Source organism: Xiphophorus hellerii, chromosome 5, assembly GCF_003331165.1.
Source record: "Xiphophorus hellerii strain 12219 chromosome 5, Xiphophorus_hellerii-4.1, whole genome shotgun sequence".
Lineage (NCBI taxonomy): Eukaryota > Metazoa > Chordata > Actinopteri > Cyprinodontiformes > Poeciliidae > Xiphophorus > Xiphophorus hellerii.
The window spans coordinates 8,076,627-8,095,977 of record NC_045676.1 but is presented as its reverse complement, the minus strand read 5'-3'; the positions used below and the strand labels follow the sequence as shown (position 1 = coordinate 8,095,977).

Below are 19,351 nucleotides of genomic sequence, written 5' to 3'. Positions count from 1 at the left end.
GCATTCATTAATAAAAGTGAGAAATGGAACAAAAATAAATCCTGCTATAATTTATCTTTACCTTAACGTGTGTCAGTTATTATATTGTTTATTTATATTGTTTTGTTATTAATTAAATTAGTGAGAAAAAGATAAAAAAATATTCATGCTAAGTGCATTAATTTGCTGTTTCTGGTCATTTATAACATAAAGTATTTTTACAAATCTGACCAGACTACCCACCCACCCACCCACCCATCCATCCATCTATCCATCCACCCATCCATCCATCCATCTATCCATCCACCCATCCATCCATCCATCCATCCATCCATCCATCCATCCATCCATCCATCCATCCATCCATCCACCCATCCATCCATCCATCCATCCATCCATCCATCCATCCATCCACCCATCCATCCATCCATCCATCCATCCATCCATCCATCCATCCATCCATCCATCCATCCATCCATCCATTTTCTTACACCCTTGTCCCTAGTGGGGCTGGGAGGTGCTGGTCCATCTCCAGCTAACGTTCCGGGCGAGAGGCGGGTTCATCCTGGACAGGTCGCCAGTCTGTCGCAGGGCAACACAGAAACAGACTGGACACACAACCATGCACACCCACACACACACCCCCACACACACACACACACACCCACACACCAACACACACACACACACACCCACACACCCACCCACACACACACACACCCACACCCACACACACACACACACACTCACACCTAGGGAGAATTTAGAGAGAGACCAATTAACCTAACAGTCATGTTTTTGGACTTTGGGAGTACTGACCAAAAGACTTGACTGTATTTGTCTTGAAATCATTTATGAATTTTTAGTATTGGTGATATTTTTATCACTTGAAGTATCCCTAAAACTCGGTTTTATTTCACTTTACATTCACCGCATTGTTGACTCTACAACAATCCGGCTTTTAGCTGGACTCTCTCTTTTTGCACAGACATTACTTTTCAAATGCTTTGAATAAATGTTATTATTTAATCTGTGCATTTAAATTCATTGAAGGATCAACCTGGTTACAAATACAACAACAATTATTTACATTTATATTATATTACCCTTAGGTGATAAAATCAGGTGCATGTATGATTTTATATTTAAGTGAGGATCATGTGAGGTTCTTAAGTGAGTTTCTTGACAAGAAATAAATGTTATCTGCAAGGACTCAGTGCAGCCTGACACACAGTTCAAGAAGAAAATGTACAATTTGTTCTCAAAACATCCAAAGTAATCGACTGCATCGTGAATGTATGTAAAAGAAAGGCAGAAAGTGCTCAGACTGTGATTCCTGCCCAGAAACTGAAATCCCTGAAGTCTGAGCGAAGTTTTTAAAAAACTCCCGAACTGTTATTGTCGTGTGGTTAACTTGCTGGAATGTGAACTAAAATCACTTCAAAGAGTCAGCTTTTGTCTCGTGCAGCATCTAATCTCCTGCTTTGAAGACGAATGTCATTGTCTTTCCTGTCGCTGACAGGCCTGATAGGAATATTCATGCAGGAGGAGGAGGAGGTAGTGGATTGTCTTTGTGTGTGTGTGTGTGTGTGTGTTGGTGTGTGGGGGTGTGTGTGTGTGTGGGGGGGTGTGTGTGTGTCACTAGATTGGCTTCTTAAGCCAAGGAGCCATTTTGTGCAGAAGGAGTCCCGGACATGTCAGGGCTGATGACAGTCTGCGTTTAGGATTAGCGGGCCGGTGGCAAGGCAACCCCTAATCCCTCACTGTATCGTAATCTATTTAGCTGGCGTGTGAAAGCCATTTCCATATGAAACTACAAACACACAGAGATGCTGGAAGGGCTTATAATAACTCATCATTTTTTATTTTTATACTTTTTTCTGTTTTTCTGCGTTTTTGTTTAATTCAGAACTTTTTATAGCAGCCAAGATCCACAAGCCAAACACTGATAGGAAAAAAGATGTTGGGTTAAAAGGTAACAAGGAGCTTTTATCTTACCTACAAGTTGATTTCAAAATCATCCTGGTTGTTTAAAACATGTTGACAACCTTTACCTTTAAAATGATGTTTCTCACTAAGAATGTGGATGGAAGATGATGCATCACTAGCTGCGTTTCCTTTACGAACGCAAGAAAATCTTTGTCGATATTCTGCCGATGTCAAAAAACACAACTTTGTAATTTTAGTGTTTCCATTAAATAAAGAATTAAATTAAAATTGCACATGAATAAACTTGTTCATGCGGTAAATCATTAAAAATCATGGCAGCTACTTGAGATCATATTCATAATTCAGTCCTGGCGCTCATCATCTATCAACCATCAGAGGAAACGTCAGCATCTTTGTTTTTTTCACCAGTAGTAATGTCCGGCTGTTGAGACGACTTGTGATTAAAAGATTTTTTTTAACAAGTGTTCCTATTTTAGTTTTGTGAAGTACATTTATATTGATACAGCCGAAAAAACATCTCATCCTACATCAGAAACTTTTTTTAAAAAATCAAAAAACGAGTTTTTTTTCTGTTTTTTCCATCAAATAATGCTTTACACATTCTGTTCTCAGTATGTGACAAAAGTAATAAATAAATCTTGCTATTTTTCTGACTTCTTGCTAAAAAAAAGAAATGGGAGCAGTCTGAAGACCTCCTTAGAGTTTGCTTAATGGTAACATTGAGCAAATATGTCAAGAAATGTTTGATTAATCTTACAAACAAGCAGTCAGACTCAACAAAAAATTATATTGTTAATGATTTGTGCAGTTTTCTCCCTTGCAGAACAAAAATGAATCAAAATACCATCTTTATCAAAATGTGGATTTGTTCTTTCTCTCGTTGCTGCTATCTTCTTTTGGAAATATCTTTGTCCAGTAGAACTTCTCTTACTGTTTTTTATTTTCATTTTACTCACTTAAAAAAGCTCCTAAAAGAACATGAAATTTATTTAGGCAAGACATTCAGTCACTACAGAGATAAGAAACAAGCAGCCGTTCAGGGAGGCTTGCTCATCGCCTGAACATGGCCTACAGATTAGTTTGTCCCAATGTGGTACATCTGGGTCGGTGTTTACACAAGGCAGCGGTGCATGCTGGTAAAACCCGGCTGGATGCAGGGCGGGCAAACACGTGGTGCAGACGCCATGTTTACAAAAAAAACTGTTTGTCCAGCTGCTGGAGGGACACAGCAAGGAAGCAGGGCAGTGGTTAATTAAAATCGTGATTCGTTCCTTTTTCCCTCGGATCAAATGAGTTGTATATTGCGGTCGACACAGCCAAACAAACATGGGGAATGCCAGTGTACATGTTTGCTAACCTGGCCCAGCGCTCCTCAGGGGGATGGCTTTGATTATTGACATCCTCGCTGAATGTTTTCCTCTGGGTGCCAGAGATAACATTTACACTGACCCACTTTGAGCTACAGCAAATATTTCTTTTTTTTTTGATAATATCTTTTACAAAAGATTTGAGACCTTTGATTGTCATCTTCTGAGTTTTGTGTTGTTGATCTTTTATATGATTCTGATTGCGTTTAAAATATGTTCAACAGGTAAGAAGCAGGAATCTCATGTGCCCAGATTTATGTGCAGCTTTTTAGGGGTTTGTTTGTTTTTAAGGGTTTATTTGTCCTAGTCCAATAGAGTCCTATTGGGCCTTTTTGGCCTGTGGGACTCCGGAAGCAGCTGATGGGTACCGGCAGGCGAAGCGACATGCGGCTCGGGTGGTTGCTGAGGCAAAAATTCTGCCTCTCCAAACTCCTCCAAATTTGGAGGAGTTTGGAGAGGCCATAGAGAAAAACCTCCAGTTCGGCTTCGAGGCGATTCTGGTCCACCATCCGGCGTCTCAGGGGGGGGAAGCAGTACGGCACCAACACTGTCTATAGTGGGGATGGTGTGGTGCTGACCTCAACTCGGGATGTTGTGGGTCAGTGGGCAGAATACTTCGAAGACCTCCTCAATCCCACCAACATGCCTTCCATTGAGGAAGCTGAGCCTGGGGACTCTGGGTTGGGCTCTCCAATCTCTGGGGACGAGGTCGCTGAGGTGGTTAAAAAGCTCCTCGGTGGCAAGGCCCCGGGGGTGGATGAGATCCGCCCGGAGTTCCTTAAAGCTCTGGATGTTGTAGGGTTGTGTTGGTTGAAGCGACTCTGCAATATCGCATGGACATCGGGGGCAGTTCCCCTGGATTGGCAGACTGGGGTGGTGGTCCCCCTGTTCAAAAAGGGGGACCGGAGGGTGTGCTCCAATTATAGGGGGGTCACACTCTGAAGCCTCCCTGGCAAGGTCTATTCAGGGGTCCTGGAGAGGAGGGTCCGTCGGATAGTCGAACCTCGGATTCAGGAAGAGCAGTGTGGTTTTCGTCCTGGTCGTGGAACACTGGACCAGCTCTACACCCTCGGCAGGGTCCTGGAGGGTGCATGGGAGTACGCCCAACCAGTCTACATGTGTTTTGTGGACTTGGAGAAGGCATTCGACCGTGTCCCTCGGGGAGCCCTGTGGGGGGTTCTCCGGCAGTATGGGGTACCGGGCCCTTTGATACGGGCTGTCAGGTCCCTGTATGACCGGTGTCAGAGTCTGGTCCACATTGCCGGCAGTAAGTCGGGCTCGTTTCCGGTGAGAGTTGGACTCCGCCAGGGCTGCCCTTTGTCACCGATTCTGTTCATTACTTTCATGGACAGAATTTCTAGGCTCAGTCAAGGTGTTGAGGGGATCCGATTTGGTGGCCTTAGGATCTCATCTCTGCTTTTTGCGGACGATGTGGTCCTTCTGGCTTCATCAGATCGTGATCTGCAGCTCTCGCTGGAGCGGTTCGCAGCCGAGTGTGACGCGGCCAGGATGGGGATCAGTGCCTCCAAATCCGAGGCCATGGTCTTGAGCCAGAAAAGGGTAGAGTGCCTTCAGAGAAGCTCAGTCATCTGGGAGGGACTCAGAGTAGAGCCGCTGCTCCTTCACATCGAGAGGAGCCAGTTGAGGTGGCTGGGGCATCTGGTCAGGATGCCTCCTGGATGCCTCCCTGGTGAGGTGTTCCGGGCACGTCCCACCAGGAGGAGGAACCGGGGAAGAACCAAGACACACTGGAGGGATTATGTCTCTCGGCTGGCCTGGGAACGCCTCGGGATTCCCCCGGAGGAGCTGGAACAAGTGGCTGGGGAGAGGGAAGTCTGGGCCTCCCTTCTGAAGCTGCTACCCCCGCGACCCGACCCCGGATAAGCGGAAGAAGATGGATGGATGGATGAAGTTGATTTAACAACAAGAGACAAGTTGTCTAAACATTGTTTTTTAAGTTAATTAATCTTGAATTGTGAGTTTTAACTTAATTCTGCAATTTAAACCAAATAATTATTTCACAATATGCAAGAAAAAAAAACTGTCCTCACCTGGTTAAAGAGCCACATTTCTCTATTATTTTACTCACAATATCAAGTTAAAATAACAACTTATTTCACTTTAGAATAATTTAAATTCTTGTTTCAAATTGCATGAACAAAATTTCTGATCTGATGATGAATTTTATTAAACATCTCAATGAATTCAGCTCAGAAACATTTAGTGTGAACAGGATATTATCCTCAAGCTTTAAAATAAACTTTTGCCTTAATAAAACACAAGAGTCAGATCAATGTAACGCTCTTCCATCTCAGGATACAGAAACAAGCCGCTAAGCATTCTGGGAAATAGTTCCCACTTCTGTCTTTTTCTTCTTTCAGATCTTTAAGTGTTAACCTAAAAACTCTAGTTTATTCAACTCTTGGAAGTTTGACAAAATTAATAAAAAGTTAACACAACTTACTGCTGCACTGTGTGAAGCCAACACTTATCTTTAGAAATGACAAACATTTCTTGAGGTTTAAACAAGACTTTATTATAAAGACACAAATGTACATTTTTAGAATCTACAGTATTCTGACTGTGATACAAATTCACATTTTGCTTTTCTTTCCCTTGCAAAGAGCAACTAGGAAAGTGTGACAATCCCAAACAAGTGCTGCAAACCGTTCTCTGACACTCCCCGGTAAAATGGAGTTTCTGAGATTCAGGCTGAAAATCCTAGCAGCATCCTGTTGTTAAAAATAAAATCTTAGCCCGTTGTAATGTCCAACAGGTGACTTTGTTTCTCCCCATCTTGTATGCTTTTATTTCTTTCTTTCAGGGAACAATCGCTGAGGTGATCCCAGACTGTGTGTATCTCCAGAGGAGTTTTCCTGTTAAAGGTCTTCAGTTGGAAATAAGTCCTTTTTTTTTCTTTCCCAAATTCTGGAGTAGAAAAATAATCCACAAGTAACAGCAGGGTTGAACTCAAGGTTTAGCTGCTTAGTGCATGTTTTCAGTTCATTCACAGATCCGTTTTTAAAGAGGCAGTATTATGTGTCTTCCAGGCACATAGTGCCATTTTTACCCCACAACTATAAGTAACTATGTTTACTTAAGTCGTTAAAAAATGCTATATATCAAATATGCTTTAAAAGAAATTTTACTTTGAAATTTAACGCCTTGAAATTGGGTCTCTGTTTCTTTAAAAACTCCAGCTCTTTCCGAAACTCCGCCTTCAGGAAGTCATCACAACCACATGACGGTGTTATAAACATGACATAACAGCGTTCATGAATGCTTATGACTGTTGTCATGAAGTGTCACTCAGTAAGTAATGACATTTTAATGCAAAGTTGACTCTTTTAATGACTTTTTATGGTAATTTTATTAGAACTTTCCATTAAAAAGGGTAATTATGCAAAGTTTACACTTTTAATGGACTTTTAATTCAACTTTTAGTGCAGCTTTGCATTATGTGTACTGAATGAAACTTCATGACAACGGTCGTAACATTCATGAACACTCCATGTTTATGACAGTGTCATGCCAGTTTTATGCACACTATTTCAAATAAAGTGTTACCCATCGCTCTTCTTTAACCCTTTAACAATGTCACTGAGAAATGGCTCGTATAATGAGTTCAGCAAATCTGTAGTTACATGAGATTTTTGCTAATTGCTGCTGGTTAGTCTGAAGGAGCCGAGTGGGGGCGGAGCTAGGTCCACCTAGGTGTTTTGTGCAGCTGAATGCTATCCAGGGGAGATAAAAGGATTTCTCAAATATGCATGAATGAATCTGAGCAACACTCCATGTATGGTGTTAATGAGGGAATAAGATTATAACATGATGAAAAGCTAAAAAAAAAAATCCTAAATTTTTCATAACACTGCCCCTTTAAAAATGTCTTTCCTATTAGATTCGGGATCTTCAATTTACAAAAACGAACAAAAAGAAAGTCTTTGAATATACTAAGCAAGGGACAAAAGAAGTCACAGAACCTGGAAGCGCCAAGAGGCTTGGTCTTTGTAGTCCAAACAGTCGGTAGCATTGAAGTTGAGCTTCCAGGCTGAAGCTGCAGTCTGCTCCTTGTAATCCAGACAGTCTGTGGAGTTAAAGGCCAAGCCGGGCGCGCTGTACGTCTGGTGGTGATGTGGCGGGTGGTGGTGGTGGTGGTGGTGGTGACCTGTTGTCTGGCCAATATGGTGGTGTGGGTGTCCAGTCATGGAGGAGCCTGTCATGGGGCTGAGCTGGTGTGGGTGGTGGTGGGAATGCATGGGTGCCAGGTAGGAGCCACACTCCACCCCGCTGAAGTAGGAGCCCGTCGCCGAGGCCGGGTAGCCCTGGCTGTACGCCGCCGCCGTTTGGCTGTAGGATACCGGATATGAAGCTGCTCCGCCGTTCGAGGAGGAGGTTGCGGAGCGCTGCATGCAGGATGCACTGGTTGGAGCGACCGGGTCGGGCAGGTTGGCCGGTGCCGGGGCCGGGGAGATCGGCGCCGGGCTCCAGATGGACGACACCGGAGCGGTGACGGAGGTAGAAGTGCTGATCAAAGCAGGACCGCCAAGACCAGAGGAGACAGAGGAGGAGGAGGAGGAGGAGGTAGAGGTGGAGGAGGAAGAGCTGGACACGGCCGGTGGAGTGAACTGGCCGCTGCTCTCGGATCCAGTGCTCTCCCTGGTCGGAGACGACTTCTTCTTCATTGGTTTTACCTTGGCGCTGTTGTTGCTCTGCTGCTGCTGCCGACACTTGGCTCGCCTGTTCTTGAACCAAACCTGAGGAACGAAGATGTTAAAAGGTCATTACTGTACATCAGACTGGAACTGAAACAATTAATCTGATTCATTGTGATTAATCACGAAATTGAGATTAATCATGATTAATCGCAATTAGTCGGATTCATTGTGATTAATTGATTAATGGACTTATTATCAACTTATTTAGTAATCAAATAATCACTAATTTGGCTATACAAACTTTAAAATATGCCAGTTGCTGAATAAAAAATATTCTCAGAGCATAAATTAAGCCACACTCCACGTCATTGACGGTGTGATTAAGGTGTAATTAATCTGATTAATCGTGATTAATCACGATTAATCAATCAAAATTATATACATTTTGCATTTTATATGGAAACCTTCTTTGTAAACATGTTTTATCCAGAACTTCTCAAGGAACATAAAGTGAATTGGTTAATTGAAAAATAGTCAACAGATTAATATTTTTTTAGCTGAAGATCCATCCTTTGCTACAAATGATCTACCATATTCAAAGGAATGTCATGTTATTGCACTTTAGGAAATAACATTTTTATTTTCCTATTTAGAAAAAATCAATTGAATTATTTGTCTATTTGCATTTTTGCAATTATTTTGATATTGTATGAAATAAGCTTAAGTGGTTAAAGAAAAAATCTGCAGAATGTGCAATTATTAAAACTTGATTACACGATTGCTCATCAGAATAATCAATTACTAAAATACATCTACGTCAAATACATGAAACACAGTGAGTCCAAATATTTTCTTCTTAGTTAAACTTTTCTAGCATCAAACCACCATCAACTGAAGATGCAACATGCTGACTTCTGCCTGTATTTCTATTTTAGTGTCTCATTTCCAAACTGGATCAATAGAGCAAAACTTTCTACATGAACTGACGTGTTTGACTTGATACTGATACTGATACTTCAGTGTCTTTTATTAAAATCTTGTACTCAGTTAATATCTGACCTTCAGACTTTTTTCACTAGTAATTGATCCCTGAGGCTAAAGCTAATGGCTAGTTCAAAATGGACCAAGAGACCAAAGTGAACTTCTAGCTTCCAAAAATAACTCTAGTCTAAAAATATTCATGAATTGCATTTTGCAGACTTTTAAACTATTGTCACAGCTGCATTAGGTGGTTGTTTACACAAAACCCAATGATTGTTTACGTAGGAAATCTGAGTCTTTTGCAAAAACATATAATAAAAAGCAAAAAAACACAATACTATAGCGGTTAAGGTTAAAGCTTATTTCTACTCAGCTTTGATTTTTTTTTTTATTAAGTGGTTTTTCTTTACATCTTCCATTTGCTTTCCTTTATCACAGGCAGATCATTTGTGAAGCACTGCCTCATACTTCCCTTATTTGTGTAAATAATCATCAGATTTTCTGTAAATAACTGTGTGTGGTGAAAGCTTAAATGTTCATAAAAATAATATTCACTGTTTTTGAGAAGTAAGTTGTGTGTGGATGGTAAAAGTCCATTTAGATCTTGGTCTAGTTAACTTCAACCTCTGGGGCGAATAATCAGGATTTCTACCAAATGAAGGGGCCAACACAGGCAGGTCAGATGTTACCTGGTTATAACTGTGTAGCAAAGCCTCCCGAGCTATCATGTCAGGTTTTCTACGATTTAGATAATTCATGACAAATAATTACTATTTATAAAACTTAAAAGATGATGATGAGATGTGCCAAATCTGGCCACAATCTTTTCATCTTCACACCTTTCAGATTTTGGGTTAATTAAATTCTTTTGAAGAAAAAAAAAATCTGTAAGATAAGAGAGTTGTTGTTTTTTTTTATTTTCCTAATTAATTTTGTACAAAAACGCTTCCCAGTTTGTAACTTACTGTAGTTATGAAGTTATACAACAATATATATTTGCTGCATTTTGCTAAAATAATATGTGGGGTCTATAAAATACAACCCACAATGAATATAGAAATGTTGAAACTTGGACGTTTCTCAGATAAAATAAGAAAAAGCAGCCAATATTGCAGCTCTAATCCTGGCTGAGGATTTTTAAAGCTAGCTAAGGAAAATCTCTGAGGAGCTTTTTTGAAAGAAAGCTCATCGTATCAAAAGCTGCCAAATTCTCTCCTTTCTTTGAAGACTTGTCTAAACTCGACTGAAAGTCGCTGAACATTTCTTGCTCACAGCAAAGTTAATCGAGGCCGAGGTGAAACACAGATAAGTCTCACAGGAAGTGATGCTGAATCCTATTAAACACTTTACAATGCATTTCCTGAAGTTGGAAGCTTCAAAGAACGCATTTAAGTTTTAATTTAACGTTCGACTCCAGACTAAAAAAATGCCAAATCAGCAATCCCCCCCATCCCCAACCCCGATGAGAAGTTGTGTATTTTTTGTAGCTGCAGTGTTTATTCTCGCTGACCTGCACTCTGGACTCTGGCAGGTTGATTTTCAGCGCCACCTCCTCTCTCATGAAGATGTCTGGGTAGCGCGTTTTGGCGAACAGAGACTCCAGGATGTCCAGCTGCGTCCGGGTGAAGGTTGTACGTTCCCGCCGCTGCTTTCGAGGGTTGGCTGATGGAACAAAAAAATAAATAAAAAATAACAAAAAAAGTGTTAATGCCAGAACGTTGATCACCAGGACACTTCAAAAACTTGATAAGACCCTAAAGTTAAATGTGCATGAAGATTAGTTCTAAACTTGTTATGATTTTCCCTCAAGGAAAGAAAAAAAAAATCAGCTTTCAATGCAAGAACAAATAATCAATCTATAAACATGGAAAACTTTAATTATAAAGTTGCAAAATACACCAACAACAACCAAATTCAAAACTTACAGTGATGAACAAAAATTGCACAAACCCAGTTTACTCAAAACTTTCCTGGCAGACACTCAGAAAGGAACCTGGTGGTTTTTCTCCTGAGATTAGTGAATGAACAGGTGAGCCTCTCCTTCTGCACATCGACACTGATAGACTTTTAAACAAAAAATCACCTTCATGTTAAAAACTTCTTAAATTAAATCTGCTGTTTAGTTAAAATCTGCAATGAATAATTAATTGAGTCCATGTTTGATCTGCTTATACTCTATGTTGGGATTTACATGCTTGATTCAGTCTGAAAAAGTGCTTAACGTTTAACTCTTTTCTGTGTTTTTACAAAACAAATTAAGTTTGAATAAATCTCAAACTGTGTTTTAAAGACTCTCTTGTCAACTTCAGTTTTAATCATTTAGATTTTGAGCTACCTACGGTCAATTTCAGTCCAAATTCCTTTAAAAAAAAAAAGCAGTGAAAAAGACCAAAATGTAGAACCAAGTAATCTTCAAATCAGACACTAACTTCAGAACCATAAGCTTTTTTTTTTTTTTTTTTTTTACAGTGCTTGCACTCTGCACTGTAAAATGACACTGGTGTGCAAGCAGTGGACATGCAAGCAGCAGAAAACTAATTTCAGATGCAAATGACAAAATCTTAATTTCGGAGCGCTTGTGTTGCCCCCTGATGGATTGCAGTCCTGGGCAGAGAGCCATTTTGCCTGATTAAAAACCTGCCACATCCTGGTGTAATTACACTGCAAACAATTTGATCTGTTTTTCACTAAGTTACTGTAACAACAACAGTTCTTTCCTGTATCTCACTAAAGATTCTGCCCTGTTTACTTCATGTTGTTGCAGAAATGTTCTGGATGAAACTCGAGCATGATGCAAATTACATGACAGATTGGAAAATTATAAACATTTTGTGGGCTGAGCTGTCACTATATTTTGGTGTACTTTATTCATTTTGCTCTTTTAATTATTTAATTTGACATAAAGTTACAAATGGAAACATTATGAAGTGTTATTTAACTGTTAAAATGTGTTTTAATCATCCATGAACTGTTATTGTTTTGCAGCTTGTCATAAACCGTTTGCTCCTCATGACATTTTGCTTCATATTCTGCTGACTCCTTTGTAATTGTGTATTATTATTAGTGTATTATTACTGTGCTATTGCTTGAATTGCACAATTAGATTAAAAAAATGTTGATTTGCATCTAATTACATTGTTTTGATTCTTTCATTTTTCACAAAAGCTAAAAAAAAAGCATTTTCTGTAATAAATTTGTTAAACTATAACATACTTTACACTAATAACTAAATCTGTAAATTATTGTCATTGACTTCACTGTAAATAAGCTTCAAATTGAGGGAACTTGTTACCCAAAAGATCAAATAATGTGCTTTTTTTTATTTGTGTGGATTTTTGTCTGAGCAGAAACTATAACGTCATAAATTTAAATACTGAGTTAAATTCCTTTTTACTAACTATTTGATTATTTAGCTCATTTAGTTGGGAAAAAAAGGACCAAAACTTAAGAGAAATATTAATAAACTTTTCAAATATATCCTAACACGTTGGCATGTGAACCTTTTATCCTGGCAGCCTCTGCTGAGATGCGTCACTCAGTGGCAACAATTGCCTTTAGCTTCACAAGTTCAGTTTAGCAGGTTGGACTTCAGCGTTAACGCTGCGGCTAAACGAGCAAAAAGAAAGTGCAGGAACTTTCTCAAGAACAGATTTTATAAGATTTTGATTCATATTTACTCAGCATTAGTTAACAAATAGTAGATATTGTCTGAGGTGGGTAATAAGTTTCATTTACTTGAGTAAATTTTAGAAAAAAATGTCCCTTTCCGAGTTTTACGACACCACACCTTTTAATTTTGCTTGACTAATTTTACTATGAAGTGTCACTACTGGAGTTTAGTAGAAGTGACACTACTAGAGTAAAAAGTCTGGATGCTCCCACTGCAATTAACTTTACTGAATGAAGAACAAGCTTGTTTTAACCAGTAATGCACGACAGAAACCTCCAGTTTATCTTAAAGTGAGACGTTGTGTTTGAACACAAGCTGCAGTGTTATTGCTTTGCAAAGTTATTTTCCATTTGCTGAGCCTGCTGTGTCCCTTAGAGGTCAAAGATACAGTAAACACTGACTAGTTTCTGGAAATACCTTAACTTTATATATATTTATATATATTGGAGAAAGCATTCATTTTGCCTATATGTGTTATTTTGTGATTGTTATTTGTTTTTATTATTATTTTAATCTGTAAAATGCAAGAATGTGCTCATAACTTTATATTCTTGTCTGTCTGGTGACATTATTTTTAAATTATTTAACATTAAATCAGATGTTATGGTCAGTATTTGAGTGGAGTTTTTTACTAAATATTTTTGAATAATTTTTAGGACAGCTACCTTTTAGTTTTACTTGAGTAAAAATAACTTGGGGCTGCTCTTACTCGAGTACAATGTTTGGCTACTCTACTCACTTCTGGATGTTGTTAGAGTTAATTCTTACATTTAGTCTTTAAACTTTACTACACTGAAATCCAAACAATTTAATGTGAAATACTGAATACCATGTGAAAGTCATTTATCTTCATAGTAAAGTGGATAACTGGTGCCGGTGAGTTACGCTAATTTTAGTCAAATTAAGAATATGAAGTGCTTTTAGGTAGGATTCAGCTTGAAGAGTAAAACAAACACACCGGCTTAGCAAAAACTCATAATAAAAGTAAGAATATATTTTAAAACAAGCACCTGGAAGTGAAACAACAATGGGAACAACACATCTTTGGAGGTTTTGGTTTCCATTTCGGGCATTATTTTGTGTTTGTTTTCGTGCGTACCGGGATAACCCACGGACGGGTGCAGCAGGTCCATGGCGGCTCCGCTCAGGCCCAGCCCGCTCATGCCGTACGGGGCCTGTTTGAGGTAAGACATCATGCTAGAAGCAGCGAGGGGAGACCGGACTCTGGGCGGACTGGACAGGTGCGGGTCCCCGGTGATCGACTGGGACCGTCGGCTCCTGCAAAAACACAAACACACAAAACACACAAAACTCAAAACCTACGTCAGGTAATTGTCTAAAATGCTGACTCCCTCAAATTAACCAAGAACTGTTTAAACCCCTTTTAATATTTTTCTTTAGAGCTATAGATGTAAGAAATAAGAATAACTCCTGATTTTATATAAAAAGTAACAGCTGATATTCCCATTTTATTCTGAATTGAACTCGATCAGATGGTGCCTCCAAACGGGAGCTTTATTTTATTTTATTTTATTTTTAAAGATAACTAAATGTTGGCTTAGAACACATCGCGATCTCAATCAAGCACGTTTGTTCATGAACATGATTTTAAACAACATTTCCATTCTAGCAACTGTAGCTGATTTATTTTTGGTCACCAATCAACTTTCTGATTAGAATTGAACTGAATATGTTGGTTCATTCAGATCTGATCCTTGTTTTTAAAGTGTTTTAAAGTTCAGCAGAAAATAGTCAAATAAATTAACAAAGTTTAACAAGTCCCTAAAAGTTAGAAAGCTAAGAATTGAGAAAGTTTCTGTTTTGAGCTCAAATTTGAAGTTTGTTTGCAGAATTAGCACAAAGCTTAACTATTGTTGTTACGAAAAACATTTTCATTCCGCCTCGTTAGAATAGATTTTAAACGTTTTTTTACTTTGCTTTATGTCTCTCTCTCAAGCCCTGCTCTCATTATTTGTTTCTTTTTTATGGTGAGACAAGGCAGAGAAAAATAGTTATTATAAAAATGTAACTATTCCAATGAGTTATTGGTTGCAATGCCTTTAACTAGATTTACGCCAAATGTTAAACACGTTTCATTGGTTGTATTCCAGTCGGTTGTTTTTTTTTTAAGTGTAAGATGTTTAAAACTTTAATGTATTGAGGATAAACAGCTTAAATCCCATATTAATGAGGCTCTAAAGCCTTATTTGTAACGTTCAATAGAAAAAAAACCCTGATTTTGGCTGAATTGTAATAATTTAGTTTAGAATTTTTGCTTTTATTCTTTTATGCTGATGATTTGGACAATTGTGTGACATGGAAACCAACCGACAGTTTCGAGAGAATTAAAGAAACTAGAAGTTTAAAGGAAATTAAGGCTGAATTATTGTTTAATTTCCCTGAACGTGTGGCCTCCCCATCTCGCTCCCAGCTTTCATCTGCATGATGTTGTCATTAATTCAGTCATTAAGACGGACCTGCGGAGACTCGCGTTTGAATTTCAGGCCGCTGGAGGATTTCCTGCATCCTCTGAGGGAATGCGCTCCTGGAGAGCCACTCAGCCCGAGACGCGGCTTATTGCATTACGGATTAATGCCGCAGTTTAAATCTGTTTATTATCGCCTCTGACTCAAACAAAAGCGGTTTTTGGAAGGCTTTATATCGCATCCAAACGCGGCTCAACTGCATCTGGAAACGCGTAATTGCGGACAAATATTCTTTAAAGAAGGTTGATATTTTTCTACATGTATTTATTTTATTTGCGAATGAATTGTTTTTTTTTTTTAATGCTTTAAAACCCGCTGTAATTGTCATTATTTTGGGTGTAAACCAGCGTATATTTGGGTAAGAATTTCCCTAATCTTCTGCAAAGTGAAGCTTGTTTCAACCTGAAAGCTGAACTCAGGCATCAACGCTCCCAATAAAGCTCCGCTTGTTTCCATAAACCGCGGGAGGCGCCCGGATTGCGCGATGTAAATGCACCAAAAACTGTGTGCAAATGAAGTCCATTACAATTTAGATTAGATCTACAGGCGGCAATTAGCAGCGAGTTTTTATCGGAGCGGAGTGTTTGCGTTTCAGCCCGTCTCCACCTGGGAAGTTTACATCTGCATGCGGAATAAACCTGACAGTGAAGCTAAATGTCACTTTTAGATTCCGCTGAGATCCGGAGGAACACTTTCACTTCATAGCTTGTTGATTTGCGCATTTCTTCGTCCGTTTTGACGCTAAACTGCGTAAAGGTAACTGTAAAAAGTTGATCCATGACCTGAGTGAATTTACACGAAATTAGCTGCAACAAATTTCATCCGAAATGGCGATAAATTCAAATGTGAGAATTTTTTTCCTCCCATAAAATGTAATTTATTTTTTTATATATATATAAATCATCTTTAATGTTACTGGTTTAATAAGCAATTTAAAGAACTAGGCTTTAAGAAAAGCTGCCATGTGAACAGTTTTATTATATCAATTTGTTTAATTCGCAACCCAAATATGTTTTTCACGCCTCTGCAGTTACCGCAATCCAACACGTTGCGCGATTTTTAGGGTTGAAGAAAAATGGACAAAAAAAATATTCCAGTAATTCCAGCCGCATGCCATTACTTTTTATTACAGAGAAAGAAAGAAAGAAAGAAAGAAAGAAAGAAAGAAAGAAAGAAAGAAAGAAAGAAAGAAAGAAAGAAAGAAAGAAAGAAAGAAAGAAAGAAAGAATCAATTAATTCCCAGGTCTCACCTTTCTTGATCTCCTCTGTAGATTCCCGTTAAATATTAAACCAATGATATTTGTCCATATATTTAGAAGATAAATCCACATCAGGGAAGATTTATTCGGTTATTTTGAAGATCAGATCCTCTTGTGTTATTTCACACCAGCCTCCAGGCCGAGACGTTAAAGAAAGATGAAAATAAAAGCCTAAGGACGCTGAGAGATCCGCGGCTCTTCTCTCTCCTGCTGCTGCTGACGGACGGAGATTGATGAAGGTTTGTGAAACCTGCTGCTCTATGAATCAAGCAGCCGCAGATTCGCCCCCCACCGCTGCCGTCCAATCACAGCGCTCAGCCGGGGAAGCGGACCAATCAGGGCGCAACACGTCATATTGAAAGTCGAAAAGTTTAGGTCTGAAAGTTGGATCCGTTCGGCCCGCAGGACAGGGAAGAATAAATCAGCTGCCTTAACTTTAAAATAAAGGTCAATATTTAACTGAGGTATTTATTATATTAATGCAAAAATAGAGAACGTAGCTTCAACTTCAATAAATGGAGTTAATTCGTTACATGTAATCAAATTTAAGTTTGTTAAACTTACTTTATTTACATTTGTTTAACATGGCAACTTAATATATTCACTTGGATAAACATCATTTGTAACAAATTAGCTCATTTTTAAAAGTTGGATCACCTGATTTGGTTTTTTCAGTGTATGAAGGATGATAAATAAGAGCAATGCCAACCAGAGCTGTAAGAAAACTCTGCAGCTGCTTAGTAAAAAAAAAAAGAAGAAGTAAAAGTTTAAAGCATGTTTCAAGATTTAAAAATCACAAAGACCCAGGGGAGGATAACAAAAAGCCATTAAAAAAATATTTAAAGCTCACTTTAAAAGAAAGAAAACAATCCGTCAGATTTAATGAGATGGTTTCAGAGTCTGAGCCCTGATCAAATCATTCTCATCAGTATTTGTATTTACATGTAATTGAATTAAACTGCATATTAAACTCTCTAAAGCTTCCAGTTTCACTTCATTTTGCTGACTCAAATAAATAAAAGTGACAGAGCTAATCCCTTATTATACTAAATTAACTATTTGCTGATAAATAATACTTCCTGGAGTCATATTCCCAAATTTACACATTTATTTAAGTCGTTGCTCATCAGAGAGTTGGGAAACATTTTCACTCTTGCAGCAGGTTTCTCAATTTTGGATAATAAATTAAATCAAAACTACAAATTTGAGATGCGTCCAAATGATCAGTACTTACCGGTGCTGCCCCTCTCCCACCTGTTGCTGCTGACTCCCTGTCAGCTGACTCAGTCATTCAATTACTTGAAAACACAAACGTCACATTATAACTGCAGCAACCATCATTTTTATAGCAATAAGAATATTTGCTAAAGAAAACCATTTAAATAAAGTGACATTTGTTTTAATTTTCTGCATAAATACATGGATTTGTTCCACTTTTACTAAATAATTCCTGCTAACTTGTTGAACCTACTTGAACTTGTTCCTCTTACGGTGCAATAGGAAAAATCTACAGTTTTTCCAACTATTTATGACAGGAATACCATCAAACAGCTGGTTTAGGACAGAAAAGTTGAAATATAAACACAAAATTAGCCAATTTAACTAAAATGTTTGCATTCTAAGACAAAGCTGCTTCTCATGAATTTCCAAGCTAAAGTTTGGTTTAACTCAGCACATAAATGATGGGCGACGTAAGTCCAAAGGTAAATGTCAATAATCTAAACGGAAGAGGTTTGTTTATCAGTTTATTCCTAGGAAAGGCTTTCATTTACAGGTAAATGTGTGCAAGTTTGAAACAAACATTTAAAAAAAGTAATTATACCACAAGCCAAACAAGGCAGCCCAACTATTAAGAAAAGTCAGAAACACATTTTATATTCAGCTTTTCCACTAAAGGTGTCTTAACATCAAAATGCATAATTAAAAGAAATAATATTTTCTCAGATGAAGAGATTAAAAGTTTCAGGTGCCTGACAGCAATAAAACCAGCAACTGATGACAAGTATCAAGATATCAAACGGACAGAGTCATTGTTGTTGGAAAGGGTTTGGGGGGATTTAATCCCAAATTGCAGGAGTATTTTCTTAATACTAAGCCTGAAAATCCAGGGATCAGGCGGCCTGATGAGATGTGTGTGCGTGCATGTGTGTGCGGGTGTGGGCGTGTGTGTGTGTGGGCGTGGGTGGGTGTGGGTGTGTGTGTGTGTGTGTGTGTGTTGGAGATGGTGGGGGTTAAGTCTGCAGAGGCTTTCCTGTCTGTGTTGTTGGTGGTCATTAAAAGCATGATGCATAAAATCTCAGGTTGTCAGAAAGCACACAGACTCCTGCAGGCTCCCATAGGCTGCTGCTGCTCACTGCCGTCCTTTTAAAGCGCCACACAGAACCGGACATGCAGCAGAACTTCCAGAACCAGCCGAGTCCAGAGAGGGATCGTGTTTATCCCGAGCACGCAGGTGAAAACACACACTGCGAACACACACTGCTGCTGCTCTGACCTGAACGCTTCTGTTTCACTGCGACTCACAGGTAAGAACAAACTTTATTCTGTCATTTTGAATGAAAAATGTTCACTTTGAGTTGTGAAAGTTCATAAAAAGACTGTCACAGTTTATCATCCAGCATGCTGTTAAAGTAATAGTTTAATTTGTTTTCTGAATTTTTTCAAAGACACAAACAAACATAGATGAGCATTTATATCTATTATCTGCTTCCATAAGAGTGGAAACTGTAGCAAATGTGTGAGTTCTTGTCTTTTTAGTTAGATTTTTACATTTCCTAGAATTATTTTACAAACTGCATCAAAGTTATAGAAATTTGGTGAATAAATAAATGCACCATTTAAAAAAAAGTCTAGTAAACTTTAACTTTTAAATGCATTTGCTGGTGATGTAAAACCAGTAAGTTCAATATGTAAAAATGATCAGTTTAAATCCTCTTTTTATTGACTCTTAAGCTCCTATATCTTCCTGAAAAGTTCATTTTGGGTTAGTTTTGTCTTATTT

General features: G+C 38.6%; 1 protein-coding gene across 1 annotated transcript; it reads right to left on the bottom strand.

Annotated features, from left to right (window-relative positions):
• Positions 1–6,540: 6,540 nt before the first annotated feature.
• LOC116719760 (homeobox protein OTX1 B) lies at positions 6,541–16,565 on the bottom strand. Its single transcript, XM_032562420.1, has 4 exons — positions 16,342–16,565; positions 13,705–13,883; positions 10,446–10,597; positions 6,541–8,053 (listed from the first exon to the last, which is right to left on the bottom strand). The coding sequence occupies exons 2-4, from the start codon at positions 13,799–13,801 to the stop codon at positions 7,271–7,273; spliced, it is 1,032 nt and encodes a 343-aa protein (XP_032418311.1). The 5' UTR covers positions 13,802–13,883; positions 16,342–16,565; the 3' UTR covers positions 6,541–7,270.
• Positions 16,566–19,351: the final 2,786 nt, after the last annotated feature.